This window comes from Malaclemys terrapin, chromosome 2 (assembly GCF_027887155.1).
Source record: "Malaclemys terrapin pileata isolate rMalTer1 chromosome 2, rMalTer1.hap1, whole genome shotgun sequence".
NCBI classification, from domain to species: domain Eukaryota; kingdom Metazoa; phylum Chordata; order Testudines; family Emydidae; genus Malaclemys; species Malaclemys terrapin.
Genome location: NC_071506.1, coordinates 1989803 through 2005721, shown reverse-complemented (window position 1 = coordinate 2005721; position 15919 = coordinate 1989803). Strand labels below are relative to the sequence as shown.

Genomic DNA, 15919 nt, shown 5'->3' with positions numbered 1-15919 from the left:
CAAGAGGAAGACCAAAGACAGGGTAGGCCCACTGCTTAGTGAAGAGGGAGAAACAGTAACAGGAAACTTGGAAATGGCAGAGATGCTTAATGACTTCTTTGTTTCGGTCTTCACCGAGAAGTCTGAAGGAATGCCTAACATAGTGAATGCTAATGGGAAGGGGGTAGGTTTAGCGGATAAAATAAAAAAAGAACAAGTTAAAAATCACTTAGAAAAGTTAGATGCCTGCAAGTCACCCGGGCCTGATGAAATGCATCCTAGAATACTCAAGGAGCTAATAGAGGAGGTATCTGAGCCTCTAGCTATTATCTTTGGAAAGTCATGGGAGACGGGAGAGATTCCAGAAGACTGGAAAAGGGCAAATATAGTGCCCATCTATAAAAAGGGAACTAAAAACAACCCAGGTAACTACAGACCAGTTAGTTTAACTTCTGTGCCAGGGAAGATAATGGAGCAAGTAATTAAGGAAATCATCTGCCAACACTTGGAAGGTGGTAAGGTGATAGGGAATAGCCAGCATGGATTTGTGAAGAACAAATCATGTCAAACCAATCTGATAGCTTTCTTTGATAGGATAACGAGCCTTGTGGATAAGGGTGAAGCGGTGGATGTGGTATACCTAGACTTTAGTAAGGCATTTGATACGGTCTCGCATGATATTCTTATCGATAAACTAGGCAAATACAAATTAGATGGGGCTACTATAAGGTGGGTGCATAACTGGCTGGATAATCGTACTCAGAGAGTTGTTATTAATGGTTCCCAATCCTGCTGGAAAGGCGTAACGAGTGGGGTACCGCAGGGGTCTGTTTTGGGACCGGCTCTGTTCAATATCTTCATCAACGACTTAGATATTGGCATAGAAAGTACGCTTATTAAGTTTGCGGATGATACCAAACTGGGAGGGATTGCAACTACTTTGGAGGACAGGGTCATAATTCAAAATGATCTGGACAAATTGGAGAAATGGTCTGAGTTAAACAGGATGAAGTTTAACAAAGACAAATGCAAAGTGCTCCACTTAGGAAGGAAAAATCAATTTCACACATACAGAATGGGAAAAGACTGTCTAGGAAGGAGTACGGCAGAAAGGGATCTAGGGGTTATAGTGGACCACAAGCTAAATATGAGTCAACAGTGTGATGCTGTTGCAAACAAAGCAAACATGATTCTGGGATGCATTAACAGGTGTGTTGTGAGCAAGACACGAGAAGTCATTCTTCCGCTCTACTCTGCTCTGGTTAGGCCTCAGCTGGAGTATTGTGTCCAGTTCTGGGCGCCGCATTTTAAAAAAGATGTGGAGAAACTGGAAAGGGTCCAAAGAAGAGCAACAAGAATGATTAAAGGTCTTGAGAACATGACCTATGAAGGAAGGCTGAAAGAATTGGGTTTGTTTAGTTTGGAAAAGAGAAGACTGAGAGGGGACATGATAGCAGTTTTCAGGTATATAAAAGGGTGTCATAAGGAGGAGGGAGAGAACTTGTTCACCTTAGCCTCTAAGGATAGAACCAGAAACAATGGGTTTAAACTGCAGCAAGGGAGGTCTAGATTGGACATTAGGAAAAAGTTCCTAACTGTCAGGGTGGTTAAACACTGGAACAAATTGCCTAGGGAGGTTGTGGAATCTCCGTCTCTGGAGATATTTAAGGGTAGGTTAGATAAATGTCTACTAGGGATGGTCTAGGCAGTATTTGGTCCTGCCATGCGGGCAGGGGACTGGACTCGATGACCTCTCGAGGTCCCTTCCAGTCCTAGAATCTATGAATCTATGAATCTATAAGGATGTGGAAAAATTGGAAAGAGTCCAGCAGAGGGCAACAAAAATGATTAGGGGCCTGGAGCACGTGATTTATGAGGTGAGGCTGAGGGAACTGGTGTTGTTTAGTCTGCAGAAGAGAAGAATGAGGGGGGATTTGATAGCTGCTTTCAACTACCTGAAGGGGGGTTCCAAAGGGGATGGATCTAGACTGTTCTCAGTGGTGGCAGATGACAGAACAAGGAGTAATGGTCTCAAGTTGCAGTGGGGGAGGTCTAGGTTGGATATTAGGAAACACTATTTCACTAGGAGGGTGGTGAAGCACTGGAATGGGTTCCCTAGGGAGGTGGTGGAATCTCCATCCTTAGAGGATTTTAAGGCCCGGCTTGACAAAGCCCTGGCTGGGATGATTTAGTTGGGGATTGGTCCTGCTTTGAGCAGGGGGTTGGACTAGAAAGCTCCTGAGGTCCCTTCCAGCCCTGATATTCTAGGGTTCAGGACAGACGACGAGCAGAGAGGAGCTGGGACGGGTTCCCAGCACACTGCCTGGTTCGCTGCTCAGACCCAGGGCAAGGGCCCAGCAGGGCAGTCCCTGCCTCCAGGCAGGCTGTCAGCAATGGAGGCTGTAGCTTAGCCAGCTAATACAGTAATAATGGAGATATCCCATCTCCTAGAACTGGAAGGGACCTTGAAAGGTCATCGAGTCCAGCCCCCTGCCTTCACTAGCAGGACCAAGTACTGATTTTGCCCCAGATCCCAAAGTGGCCCCCTCAAGGACTGAACTCACAACCTTGGGTTTAGCAGGCCAATGCTCAAACCACTGAGCTACCCCTCCCGCCAATGGTACATCTCACGGCCTGCCACGCTGGGGGCCGGCAGTGATCTGGGGCAGGACCCTTTGCCTTCTGGGGTCCTGAGGAAGTGGGAGAGGCAGCAGAGACCAGCGTTAGCCAGCAGTCCTTGCAGTGCTGTCTGCACGAGCCCCCCAGCCCTGGTTTACTTCGCCGCGTCCAGCAGCAATTCTCTGGCCAGAAGGATGAGGGGGCTGCATCTGAAGCCCAGGAATATGACTTCCCAGCCATCCCAAGCACCCCCAGGCCTTGAGCAGCTCCCAGAGGGACAGGATGAAAGCTCGGCCCACTGCGTAGAGCCCAGTGCCCACCAACAGCCTGCCAGTGACGTACGCTAACCCCATCGACCCAGTCAAACGCCAAGCTCCTGGAAAGGTGCCCGCAGGCCGAATGGCGGGAACCGCACAGCGCAGTCAAACAGGATGGTCATGCACAGAGCGGGCCAGACACCACACTCCAGACAGGAAGTGCAGAGCACTCTGTTCCCAGCTGTGCTCCGGTTTTGGCCCTGGACTTAGAGGCTTAGCACCAGTTTGGATTTCAGAAGTCGGGCTGGACAGATCTGACCAAGAGGTGAACCACACAAACTGGAGCAACCCCAAGCAGGATAGAGGCTAACAGGTAGAGAACAGGACTTTTGCAGCCGCTCTAGAGGCAGAGGAAAGCCCAAGAAGTGGAGAGGGAGAACTGCTTTTTCCAAGGAGGGAAAAAAGGGGGAAAAAAAAAGGCTTGACACAAAAGGTAGAAGAATCAGATAAAAAAAGCTTCACGTCCAGAATCTCTCACGCCCCTGAGCTTCCAGCCCTCCTGCCCGGGAAGGTGCTCAAGGATCTCACAGGGAGTCCCAGCCCTGGTAAAGCACCGGAGGCCAGAATGGCCGATAAACCCATGGAGCAGACCTGGCAGGTGGCAGCTTCCCTACACCCACCAGCAAGCGACTCCAGTTCCAGGCCTGCAGCTCCGGCTCCAGCGTCGCTCGGCCAGAAGGCTGGGGAGCATCAGCCTGAGGCCAGCCGAAGGGGTGGGGGAGGGAGACTAGGACGCTAAGCGACACCCTGTGACCGAAGAGCAGCACTGATGGGGCTGAGGCACAGACGTTCCTCTGCCCAGAGTTCTTTGCGGCCTTGTCCTGCTGCCACCATATTTACAGCCTTCAGGGCAGGACCATGGCGCGTCACCCAGGAGCTCAGAACCCGCCCCTGACCGGGTGCCCCATTGTCCCACTACCCGCTGCACGAACATGCCGAATTCCTGCCCTGCCAAGCATATTCCAGAACCTGACTGCACCCTTCGTCCGGCAGTAGCACCCAGACACCAAGCCCTTCCCCAGAGGGGGCTGCTCAAACTAGGGGGGCGGGGAGACCAATACCCTGCTCAGATCCAGCAGCAGGGGAGAGCACAGCGCAGCAGAATCCCTCGAGAAGGGTCCTTTCGCCCTGGAGTCCAAAGCACAGGCTGGGAGAGACCCTAGGGCTTTACCTTTTCCAGTAACACCCCTCCACGCTCCTTCAGGATGGCGTTGATCATGACAGCAGCGGCTCGAGAGCAGTTCTGATCGGGATCCGCCAGCCCTTCAAACATCATGAGCAGAAGGCTCATCAGCTGGTCCGGTGGGAGGCGCTTCCCAATCACCTGGCAAAGGAGAAGGGAGGAAGAGGTTAGATTTAACATGCTGGGGATTCTACACCTTTACCCCAATGCACTTAAACAAAAGTCACTGAAATGCAGCCACATCTGGGGCGAGACCCAGCAACACTCACAGCAGTGCTGCACAACTCACAGCTGGCAGACAGAACCGTACGCCTGGCGACTGTACAAGGAATTTGGCCAGAATACAGTCGCTCACACGCCATAAAAAGGCTGAAGACCCTGGTTTGATACTTCCTCAGCTGAAAGACGGCAGCCCTGGTTCCCTACTGACAGAGGAAAAAGACCCCACAGGAACACCGGGCTGTGCCATGGATTATGGCTGTCCGGCTGAGACAACAAGCTCACAGCTCCAGGCCTCTACCCCGGGTTCTCTGTGTGCTTTAAAAATCAAGATTGGCCCAACATCAGTGTGATCTGTGGGGCGAGTGCCACCCGCTCTTCTCCTCCTTTTCTCGATCTCACACCGTAGAGCGTCGTTCCTCAGCCAAGGAGCTGACATTCTAGCTTAGACGAGCTCAGAGACAGCCAGCCAGAGGTGCAGTCTCAGAGCAGCGCCGGGCAAGAAGGAGGGACTGCACTGGGCAGCATGGACACTACCTCTACTCTGGAGTTAGCCGCTCGGTGCCTAAGCCAAGGATTCGGAGTCCAGAGCTTTCATTCCATTAGAACGGGTCACTTTACAAAGGGAAACTGAGGCAAGGCTGGGCATTTAGAACGGTCCACTCCACACTCAAATGCGGCACCAAGAACCTGACGTAGGCTATGGGGCTGGTGAGGGGGTGTGAAAGCCGAGCCACTGGGAGAGATGGGGCCCCAGCGGCGTCAGTGTGGGGTAAATGTGAGGGACATACAGAGCTGTCAACAGGGGAGTTTGCAAGGGGAGTTTGCGGGAGGGGGGCGGGGAGGGGAGACCAAGAGGCAGGCAGCGGAACAGACAGGCTAGTGAAGAGAGCGTGTGGTGTTCTGGCTGTGTTGTGGTGCTCGCTGGGGGGTTGTTTTGCTGTTGAGGTTTGGTTTGCGTTTCCCAGACTAACAGGATTTATGTGGGAAGGCTAGGACAGATACAGAGGCAGCAGTGGTAGTGACCCAAACAGTGGAAGACACAATGAAGATGACTGGATGTGGAAGCTGTGGCATGTACATGATCCTGGAGGGGGTACCTGAAAAGAGTTTCGTCTGCATGAAGTGCTGCCCGATAGAGCTGATGGAAGAAAAGATCCGAGGACTGGAGATGCAGGTGGAAACTCTGGTTGAGTTTAGAAAGGGAGTTCGAGCGGATGATGGAGCAAAGACATGAGGAGGCTGAAGAGAAAAGCTCAGACTTGCAGATGGGAGCAGGACCAAAGAACTCTGAGGGGAGACTGCTGGGTGAGGAAAGTGGACAGTGGAAGCATGTGACCAAGAGAACCAGGCAGAGGAAAAGATGGGCTAGTGAAGGAGAAATAGAGCTCAGGAACAGATTTGCAGAGTTGGAAAATGAAGAAGGGGCACAGCAGGTGGTCGCTGAAGGTGAGAGGGCAAGGAAGAAGAGAAGAGCAGCGAGTCCTATAGGAAGAGGGGAAGAGTCCATGGAGATAACACCAAATATGAGCCCCAGGAGGATACGGGATGGGTTGCAGAGGATTGCAAGGGACAATAGGAATCGAGAGGACTTGCAGCCAGAGAGAACAGGGATAGACCAGAGAATCGCACCATCACCGGGAAAAGGCAGGTCTATGTGATTGGGGACTCCTTACTGAGAAGAACAGACAGGCCTGTAACCAGAGCTGATGCAGAGAACAGAAGGGTGTGCTGTCTGCTGGGTGTTAAGATACGGGATGTGGACCTGAGGCTGAAGAGGATCCTAATGGGAGCAGGAAAGAATCCACTGATTGTCCTTCATGTGGGAACGAATGATACGGCTAGATTCTCGCTGGAACGTATCAAGGGAGACTATGCCAGGCTGGGGAAGACGCTTAAGGAAATCGAGGCTCAGGTGATCTTCAGTGGGATTCTGCCTGTTCCTAGAGAAGGGCAACAAAGGTGTGACAAGATTAGGACAATCAACAGATGGCTCTGGCAGTGGTGCTATAGGGAGGGCTTTGGGATGTATGGCCACTGGGAGGCATTCATGGACAGTTCTCTCGGGATGGACTTCACCTGAGTAGGTAGGGAAATAGACTTCTAGGATGGAGGCTGGCACAACTGATTAAGAGAGCTTTGAACTAGGAATTTGGAGGAGATGGTTTGGGAGATGTCCAGGTAATCTCCACGCTGGATTTTAAGATTGAGAAGGAAGAAAGTGAAGTAAGAAAGGATACAGCCATGGGTAGGAGAATAGACACAAGGAGGAAGGGTAGTGTAGATACCAGTCTAATAGGTGATACTGGTGGTAGAATGTCTGGGCCTAATCAGGTAAAGAATGTGAGAGAAGCCAAACAGCAAAAATTAAGATGTTTGTACACCAATGCGAGGAGCCTAGGTAACAAAATGGAGGAACTAGAGTTACTGGTGCAGGAAGTGAAACCAGCTATTATAGGGATAACAGAAACATGGTGGAATAGTAGTCATGAGTGGAGTACAGGCATTGAAGGCTATGTGCTGTTTAGGAAAGACAGAAATAAAGGCAAAGGTGGTGGAGTAGCATTGTATATCAATGATGAGGTAGAGTGTAAATAAATAAGGGATGGAATGGATAAGACAGAGTCTGTCTGGGCAAAAAATCACATTGGAGAAGAAAGCTACTAGAGTCTCCCCTGGGATAGTGCTTGGGCTGTGCTACAGACCACCGGGATCTGATTTGGATATGGATGGAGACCTCTAATGAAGTAAACACTAATGGGAATTGTGTGATCATGGGAGACTAACTTCCCAGATATAGACTGGAGGACAAGTGCTTGTAATAATAGGGCTCAGATTTTCCTGGATGTGATAGCTGATGGATTCCTTCACCAAGTAGTTGCTGAACCAACAAGAGGGTTTTTTTGATTTCAAAAGGGTTAACTTTAAAGAATTAAGGAAATTAGTTAGGGAAGTGGATTGGACTGAAGAACTTGTGGATCTAAAGGCGGAGGAGGCCTGGAATTACTTCAAGTCAAAGTTGCAGAAACTATCAGAAGCCTGCATCCCAAGAAAGGGGAAAAAATTCATAGGCAGGAGTTGTAGACCAAACTGGATGAGCAAGCATCTCAGAGAGTTGATTAAGAAAAAGCAGAAAGCCTACAAGGAGTGGAAGATGGGAGGGATCAGCAAGGAAAGCTACCTTATTGAGGTCAGAACATGTAGGGATAAAGTGAGAAAGGCCAAAAACCATGTAGAGTTGGACCTTGCAAAGGGAATTAAAACCAACAGTAAAAAGGTTCTATAGCCATATAAATAAGAAGAAAACAAAGAAAGAAGAAGTGGAACCACTCAACACTGAGGCTGGAGTGGAGGTTAAGGATAATCTAGGCATGGCCCAATATCTAAACAAATCATTAGCCTCATTAAAGACTGAGGCAAAGTAGGAGCTTAGGGATAATGGTAGGATGACAAATGGGAATGAGGATACGGAGGTAGGTATTACCACATCCGAGGTAGAAGCCAAACTCGAACAGTTTAATGGGACTAAATTGGGGGGCCCAGATAATCTTCATCCAAGATTATTAAAGGAACTGGCACATGAAAGTGCAAGCCCATTAGCAAGAATTTTTAATGAATCTGTAAACTCAGAGGTTGTACTGTACGACTGGAGAATTGCTAACATAGTTCCTATTTTTAAGAACGGGGGAAAAAAGTGATTGAGTAACTACAGGCCTGTTAGTTTGACATCTGTAGTATGCAAGGTCTTGGAAAAAATTTTGAATGAGAAAGTAGTTAAAGACATTGAGGTCAATGGAAATTGGGACAAAATACAACCTGGTTTTACAAAAGGTAAATCGTGCCAAACCAACCAGATCTTCTTTGAGACAGTAACAGATTTTTTAGACAAATGAAACGCAGTGGATCTAGTTTACCTTGATTTCAGTAAGGCATTTGATACCGTTCCACATGGGGAATTATTAGCTAAATTGGAAAAGATGGGGATCAATATGAAAATTGAAAGGTGGATAAGCAACTGGTTAAAGGGGAGACTACGACGGGTCATACTGAAAGGTGAACGGTCAGGCTGGAGGGAGGTTACTAGTGGAGTTCCTCAGGGATCAGTTTTGGGACCAATCTTTTTATTACTGACCTTGGCACAAAAAGTGGGAATGTGCTAATAAAATTTGCAGATGACACAAAGCTGGGAGGTATTGCCAATACAGAGAACGACTGGGATATCATACAGGAAGATCTGGATGACCTTGTAAATTGGAGTAATAGTAATAGGATGAAATTTAATAGTGAAAAGTGCAAGGTCATGCATTTAGGGGTTAACAAGAAGAATTTTTGTTATAAGCTGGGGACTCATCAGTTGGAAGTAAAGGAGAAGGACCTCGGAGTATTGGCTGATCACAGGATGACTATGAGCCACCAATGGGATATGGCCATGAAAAAAGCTAATGTGGTCTTGGGATGCACCAGGCGAGGTATTTCCACTAGAGATAAGGAGGTGTTAGTACCATTATACAAGGCACTTGTCATAAATATAAAGGGAAGGGTAACAACCTTTATGTATGCAGTAATATAAAATCCCTTTTGGCCAGAGGTACAGAATCACTTACCTGTAAGGGGTTAATCAGTTCAATTAACCTAGTTGGCACCTGACCAGAAGGACCAATGGGGAAAGAAGATACTTTCAAATCTGGGGGTGGGGAAAAAAGTTTTGTTTGTGCTCTTGTGTGTTCCCTCTTGAGACAAAAAGAGGGACCAAGCAGGTAATCCAGCTCCTAGTGAAATGATACATCTAAAATTACAGAAATTGTAAGTAATAGGAAGGAAATGCACTAGATTATCTTTTGTTTTAGCTTGTGAATTTTCCCTATGCCAAGAGGGAGGTTTATTCCTGTTTTGTAACTTTAAAGTTGAGCCCAGAGGGGAATCCTCTGTGTTTTAAATTTGTATTATCCTGTAAAGTTACCTTCCATCCTGATTTTACAGAGGTGCTTCTTTTACTTTTTTTTTTTTTTTTAAATAATGAAGTTTTTCTTTTAAGAACCTGATGGGTTTTTAGTGTCCTAAAAACCCAAGGGTCTGGGGTCTGTGCTCACCTTATTAACCTATTTGGTTGGTAGATTATTCTCCAGCCTCCCCAGGAAAGAGGGTGAAGAGGCTTGAGGGGATTTTTTTTTTTTTGGGGGGGGGGGGGGAAGGGGGAGGAAGAGAGATAGGGCTCCAAGCGGCCTCTCCCTGAATGTTTGTTTAAATCATCTTGGTGGTGGCAGCGATGCCGTCCAAGACAAGGAAAGGAATTTGTGCCTTGGGGAAGTTTTTAACCTAAGCTGGTAAAAATAAGCTTAGGGGGTCTTTCATGCAGGTCCCCACATCTGTACCCCAGAGTTCAGAGTGGGGAGGGAACCCTGACAGCACTGGTGAGACCTCATCTGGAATACGGTGTGCAGTTCTGGTCTCCCATGTTTAACTGGAACAGGTACAGAGAAGGGCTACTAGGATGATCCGAGGAATGGAAAACCTGTCTTATGAAAGGAGACTCAAAGAGCTTGGCTTGTTTAGCCTAACCAAAAGAAGGCTGAGGGAGATAAGATTGCTCTCTATAAATATATCAGAGGAATAAATACCAGGGAGGGAGAGGAATTATTTAAGCTCAGTACCAATGTGGACACAAGAACAAATGGATATAAACTGGACATTAGGAAGTTTAGACTTGAAATTAGATGAAGGTTTCTAACCATCAGAGGAATGACGTTCTGGAACAGCCTTCCAAGGGGAGTAGTGGGGACAAAAGACATATCTGGCTTCAAGACTAAGCTTGATAAGTTTATGGAGGGGATGGTATGATGAGATAGCCTCATTTTGGCAATTAACTGATCTTTGACTATTAGCGGTAAATATGCCCAGTGGCCTGTGATGGGATGTTAGATGGGGCGGGATCTGAGTTAATACAGAGAATTCTTTCCTGGGTGTCTAGTTGGTGAGTCTTGCCCACATGCTTAGGGTTTAGCTGATCGCCATATTTGGGGTCGGGAAGGAATTTTCCTCCAGGGCAGATTGGCAGAGGCCCTGGGGGTTTTTCGCCTTCCTCTGCAGCGTGGGCCACGGGTCCCTTGCTGGAGGATTTTCTGCACCTTGAAGTCTTTAAGCCATGATTTGAGGACTTCAATAGCTCAGACATAGGTTAGGGGTTTGTTACAGGAGTGGGTGGGTGAGATTCTGTGGCCTGCGTTGTGCAGGAGGTCAGACTAGATGATCATAATGGTCCCTTCTGACCTTAAAGTCTATGAGTCTAAAGGTAATTGGGATCTGTGGGAAAAGGCACAGGATGGACTAAGATGCAGAATCCCGACACTTCAGTGCTCACACTGCCTAAGAATTCTGTTCACCTCGCCCGCTGGGGCAGCTCCTCCACCCTGCAATGGGCACCTGTGCTCCCAGGCTTGGTACAAGGATCTTGAGAGCTCACAACTCCCCTGCTACTATGTTCACAGCGGTTATCAAGAGCTGCTACAGCGACTGGTTTCGAGTCACACTGGTAGAGGAAGGGTCACTACAACGACAGCACAGCAGACCCTCTGTCAGGATCCCCCATGGCACAGACAGCTCTGGGGCACTGCGGGACAGCTGCCATTTTCCTGCTACTTTCCAGCAGGGACTGCAGGCTGCTGACCCTTTGGGAGAACAGACGGGCTGGGAGCTCCAGGCCAGCGTTCCAGGCCCGTTAGCCTAGGGGTAGCAGGCAGACCCTCCCCTGCCCATCGCAGACGTTTAGTCTCAAGTGGGGGCCTGTTTCTTTGGGGGGTAGGGTCAGGTTTGTACTGGAGTCAGAGGGGGCAGGGACGTGACACAGGCGAGCGATTGTCCCCGCTCTGGCTGTCCCCTCCCCGCACCAGGAGAGCAGCTGCTCCCACCTCTAAGTGCCGAGACCGTGACCCTGCAGCAGCTCTGCTCTCCCTAGCGTACGAGTCAGCTGGGCCGACGAGCACATCCCATGCTACTGGCGGAGAGGGCGGGATCAGTCCTTCTACCCCACAACCCCCATGCAGGAAGGCAAGAACATTGTACCACTGGACAGATGAGGAAGTGGGCAGGGAGGGGATGGGAGGGACTCCCAAGATCTGGACACCTCAGTGGCTAACCCAGGAGTGACAGCTTGCTGATGGGCTCTCCCACGGCTTCCAGAGGCGCTCCAGGGTACAGCCTGGCAACTGGAAAGGCTTCTGGTTACACCTTCGGGCGCCAGACCAGGACACACACCCCTCAGCCAGCGCCTAGGGCCAACGTCACACCACCAGCCACAAGGAGCAGACAGCTCCCTGCAGGCAGGTTGGGTTACCTACCTGGGCCCAGGTATTTTGCTTATCCGCACAGAGGTGAGGGCGAGGGGTTTGGAACGAGCTCGAGGGGGCAGGCTGGAAGGAAGCCAGGCATTCCCAGTCGCCCCAGTGATCCAGGATAAGATCCTTCTCTTTAGGGGTAAGAATTCACCTGGAGCAAAGCTGGTTAGCGCATTTTGGGCCAGAGGCCAAGTCCCCCATTCCGCAGGCACACGAGCGTACAGGGCACACGGACATGCACTCCTGGGCAGAGCTCTGGACTTGCAGTTTATAAAACAGCTGCCCAAAGGCAGTCACAGGGTTCAACAGCAAAGCCCTTTCCATGCCATGGCCTGGTCTAGACACCGGTGTTTAGAGCACCTCCGTCAGCAAGTGCTCCAGGCTCTCTGAGCAGCCCCCTCCCTCCATCACCCAAACCCCACGGCTGGGAAGGGCAGACTCCAGATCACAGACAAGAGGACTGGAGCCTTCGTGGGCTCCGGCCCTAGAACAGGGCCTTTACCCCAAGGAAACCAGGATTCAGTGGCCTGCACAGGGCTCTCAGCCTTACCATGGCAATGTTGTAGCAGGTATTGAAGAGAATGGTGAAGTCAGGATCTTCCAGGCCTTTCTTCAAGTCTTTCAGCCTCTCAACCACCTCATCTCTGTAATCCTGGGCGAATCCTACATGTGAGACAAGCAGCAGACTTAGCAGAACTGCTCCTTGGCCGTGACTTCCCCACGTGCTTTATACCTGTTGTCACGGAGGGGGTGTGTGTGTGTGTGGGGGGGGGGGGGGGGGAGAGAACACAAGGCCCTGCACCCCTGGCTTCCTGCAATTCACCATGACTCTCAGCCAGCCAGTAAAGCAGAAGGTTTATTTAGACAACAGGAACAAAGTCCAAGACAGGTCTTGCAGGCACAGACAACAGGATCCCCCCCAGTTAGGTCCATCTTGGGGTCCCAGGGCCCTCAGCCCCCTTGGGAGGTCAGAGCCCTGTCTGCCTCCCAGCCATTCCACCAGCCAGCTCCTGAAACTCTCTCTTCAGAGATCCTCCCACAGCTTTTGTTCAGTTTCCCGGGCAAAGGGGTCACCTGGCCTCTAACCCCTTCCTGGGTTCTCATGTTACATGCTCAGGTATTCTCCCTCAGCCAGTCTCCCATCCGCCAATGCAGACTATCCTAGCCACACTCCCCTGTCAGCATTCAAAGACCACATTAAGAACAGTCCCAGTTAGTCACACCTGGCACCGACACAGCACCTCTGACGTGGTCGGAGGTCCCAAGACTGGATCATTATGCCACTTGGCTGCCTGCCCTCCCCCGGGAGTTGGCACACATCTTCCCATCTGAAACCGGGCTATAAAGGGGAAGTGACTCACTCCAAATAGCCCCCTACAAGCCAGGACTAAACCCAGAGTCTGAACTCCCAGCTCTGTGGTCCAGTCATGTTTGTGAACCAAACGAGGGTGAAACGGAAACACCCCCCCCCCCCTCCCCAGCCTCCCTTTTCCTCTGCTGCGGCCCACAGCTCCACTGACACCTTCCAAGTGGAGGAGCTCCCTCTCCTGGGCAGAGAGCCTCCTTCTCAACTCCAGGCTCCTGGCTATTACAGGATTTGTGCTGCACAGCGCCAGACAGCTCCAGTCACAGACCAGAAGCCAGCTGTAGTAGTCCTGTTTGTACAGCACCAAGACAAACTTTCATGGAGCCAACAAAAAAAAAAAAAAAAAAAAAACAGCATTTTCCCCACAAAAAGATTTTCTGCAAGAAAATTTCAGTTTTGCCAAAAATAAATCAATTTTCCATTGGAAAAAAAAAAAAAAAAAATGGATTACTTCCTGGCTTCCCATCTGGAAGGCTCTTGTCAATTTCACTTTCAACCCGTGGGCTAGCTCCTGGAGGTGGAGAGGCAGGAAGCTAGGACTGTCTGCCTCTCTAGTACCTGGAGCTGTGGGGTCAGGCCAAGCACCAGACCTGGGAGGCTATTGTCAATTTCACTTGCTGAGGGGAGGGGGTGGGGGGGGTAGGGAAGGTGGGAAGCGGAAAAATTCCACTGTGGTTCTCCCAGAACAGAATCTCTTTAAATCTCAGGAAACATTTCATATTTTTGGTGTTTCATCCTGATTTGGGACATTTTTTTGTGGAAAAGGCTCCGCACCACCCCGTGAGCTCTGGGTCCTAACCCCTCATCGCAGCACAGAGGACACGGAAGTGATTATTAGGACATTTGAAACCTGAAGCTTACAGCTCAGCTATTCAATGTCTTCAAGAGGGAAGAGGGCTATTCCTTTCCTTTCAGAGCACGGCCCACACAGAAGCAAGCATCAGCATCTAGTTTCCAGACACTCCCTGGTACCAGGCAGTAGCAGCAAAAGGGGGATTTCCCTCCCCACTGTCTGCCAGGCAACAGGGCTCTCTTAGCACTGGCTGGGGCAGACAGTCCTAGGTAATGACACTGCCTCTCCCTCCTTATCCCTTTCGTTTACCTTCATAACACAGCTGTATGTAGAGTAGATAGTAGGCGCAGTCCACAGCATGCAGGCGAATGCTGGCAAGGGAGTCTGAACACCGGGGGGAGAACAGTGCAACCAGCACCCCGAGGTTAGAGAAGGGCACCACAGTCTGAACAGGAGAGAGGGGAAACAGACACATGGGTGTCTATGAACAGCATGTCCTTGGTATGCAGCATTAGCAGGGGGAGTGGAACAGGTCGGGAGGGCATAACGAGTGGGGTCCTGCAGGGATCAGCTCTGGGCCCGGTTCTGTTCAATATCTTCGTCAATTATTTAGCTAATGGCACAGAGAGTACACTTCTAAAGTCTGCGGGTGATACCAAGCTGGGAGGGGTTGCAAGTGCTTTGGAAGGTAGGATTAAAATTCAAAATGATCTGGACAAACTGGAGAAATGGTCTGAAGTAAATAGGATGAAATTTAATAAAGGACAAATGCAAAGTACTCCACTTTAGGAAGGAACAATCAGTTGCACACAAGGGGAAAGGACTGCTGCAGAAAGGGATCTGGGGATCATAGTGGATCACAAGCCAAATATGAGTAAACAGTGTCACACTGTTGGAAATTAAAAAAAAAAAAAAAAAAACCCAGCAATGAATGAACATCATCATCCTGGGATGTATTAGCAGGCATGTTGTAAGCAAGAGATGAGCAGTAATTCTGCTCTACTCCACGCTGATTAGACCTCAACTGGAAGATTGTGTCCAGGTCTGGGTGTCACATTTCAGGAAAGATGTGGACAAATTGGAGGGAGAGGGAGTTTTTACACACACACACACACACACACACACACACACACACACACACTGAAAAAATTGGTTTTGTTTAGGCTGGAGAAGAGAAGACTGAGGGGGACATAAGTTCTGAAGTACATAAAAGGTTACTACAAGGAGGAGAAAAATTATTCCCCTTAACCTCTGAGGCTAGGACAAGAAGCAGTGAGCTTAACTGCAGCAAGGGAGGTTTAGGTTGGATATTAGGAAAAACGTCCCAACTGTCAGGGTGGTTAAACACTGGAATAAATTGCCCAGGGAGGTTGTGGAATCTCCGTCACTGGAGATGTTTAAGAGCAGGTTGGACAAACCCCTGTCAGGGATGGTCTAGACAATACTTAGTCCTGCCAGGAGTGCCGGGGACTGGACTAGACGACCTCTCGAGGTCCCTGCCAGTTCTATGGACCAGTAGAACAGCCTGACCAGGAAGCAGGGGATTGAGTTTCCTGCTCTCTGCACCCCCCCATTGTGAGCCAGGTGGTGCAGGGTCCCCATTACTGGGGGGATGGGCATGTCCTTACACTGCATTTACTTACACTGACATTCAGTTTGTCCCGGTAGAACTCCAGCAGCGTGGCACTGACCTCCACCGCTCGCTCACGTTCGTGCTCTTTGCTCGACCTGATCCATGGGCCTAGATGCTGCAGAGGGAGACCCAAAGACAAGAACTCAGAGGTGGCTGAAGGCTTGTCCCTCGACCTCAGAGACTGTGGAGTCGTACGACAGCCCATGGGCTATGGCCTCTACAGAGCATTGCATGGTGGGGCCTATCTGGGTTAGAGTGACAACCTAGGCAGGGGACACCGTTACGCTCAGGAAGATAACTGCAGTCTGAGGGATGGGCCAATTCTCACAACTCTGGGTTCAAGGAACTCCCAGGACCAAGGCTGCCAAGGGCAGATGCTGCCACCTTCCATCTCTCTATGCCACACGTGTCCTTTGGTCCACAGACGGCCCGACTGAACTCCCAGTCTATCCTGTTGACCAAGGAGAGTATCGGGCACG

General features: G+C 49.8%; 1 protein-coding gene across 2 annotated transcripts in view; it reads right to left on the bottom strand.

Moving 5' to 3' along the window:
• MROH1 (maestro heat like repeat family member 1) overlaps nucleotides 1-15919 on the bottom strand; it is a 111503-nt gene that overhangs the window by 39688 nt on the left and 55896 nt on the right. For both annotated transcript variants that reach the window (XM_054018485.1, XM_054018486.1), the window contains 4 exons: nucleotides 15451-15555; nucleotides 14117-14252; nucleotides 12199-12311; nucleotides 4087-4239 (listed from right to left, as the gene is read on the bottom strand). In XM_054018485.1, coding sequence (XP_053874460.1) covers nucleotides 4087-4239; nucleotides 12199-12311; nucleotides 14117-14252; nucleotides 15451-15555 — 507 coding nt within the window. The remainder of the gene's footprint in view (nucleotides 1-4086; nucleotides 4240-12198; nucleotides 12312-14116; nucleotides 14253-15450; nucleotides 15556-15919) is intronic.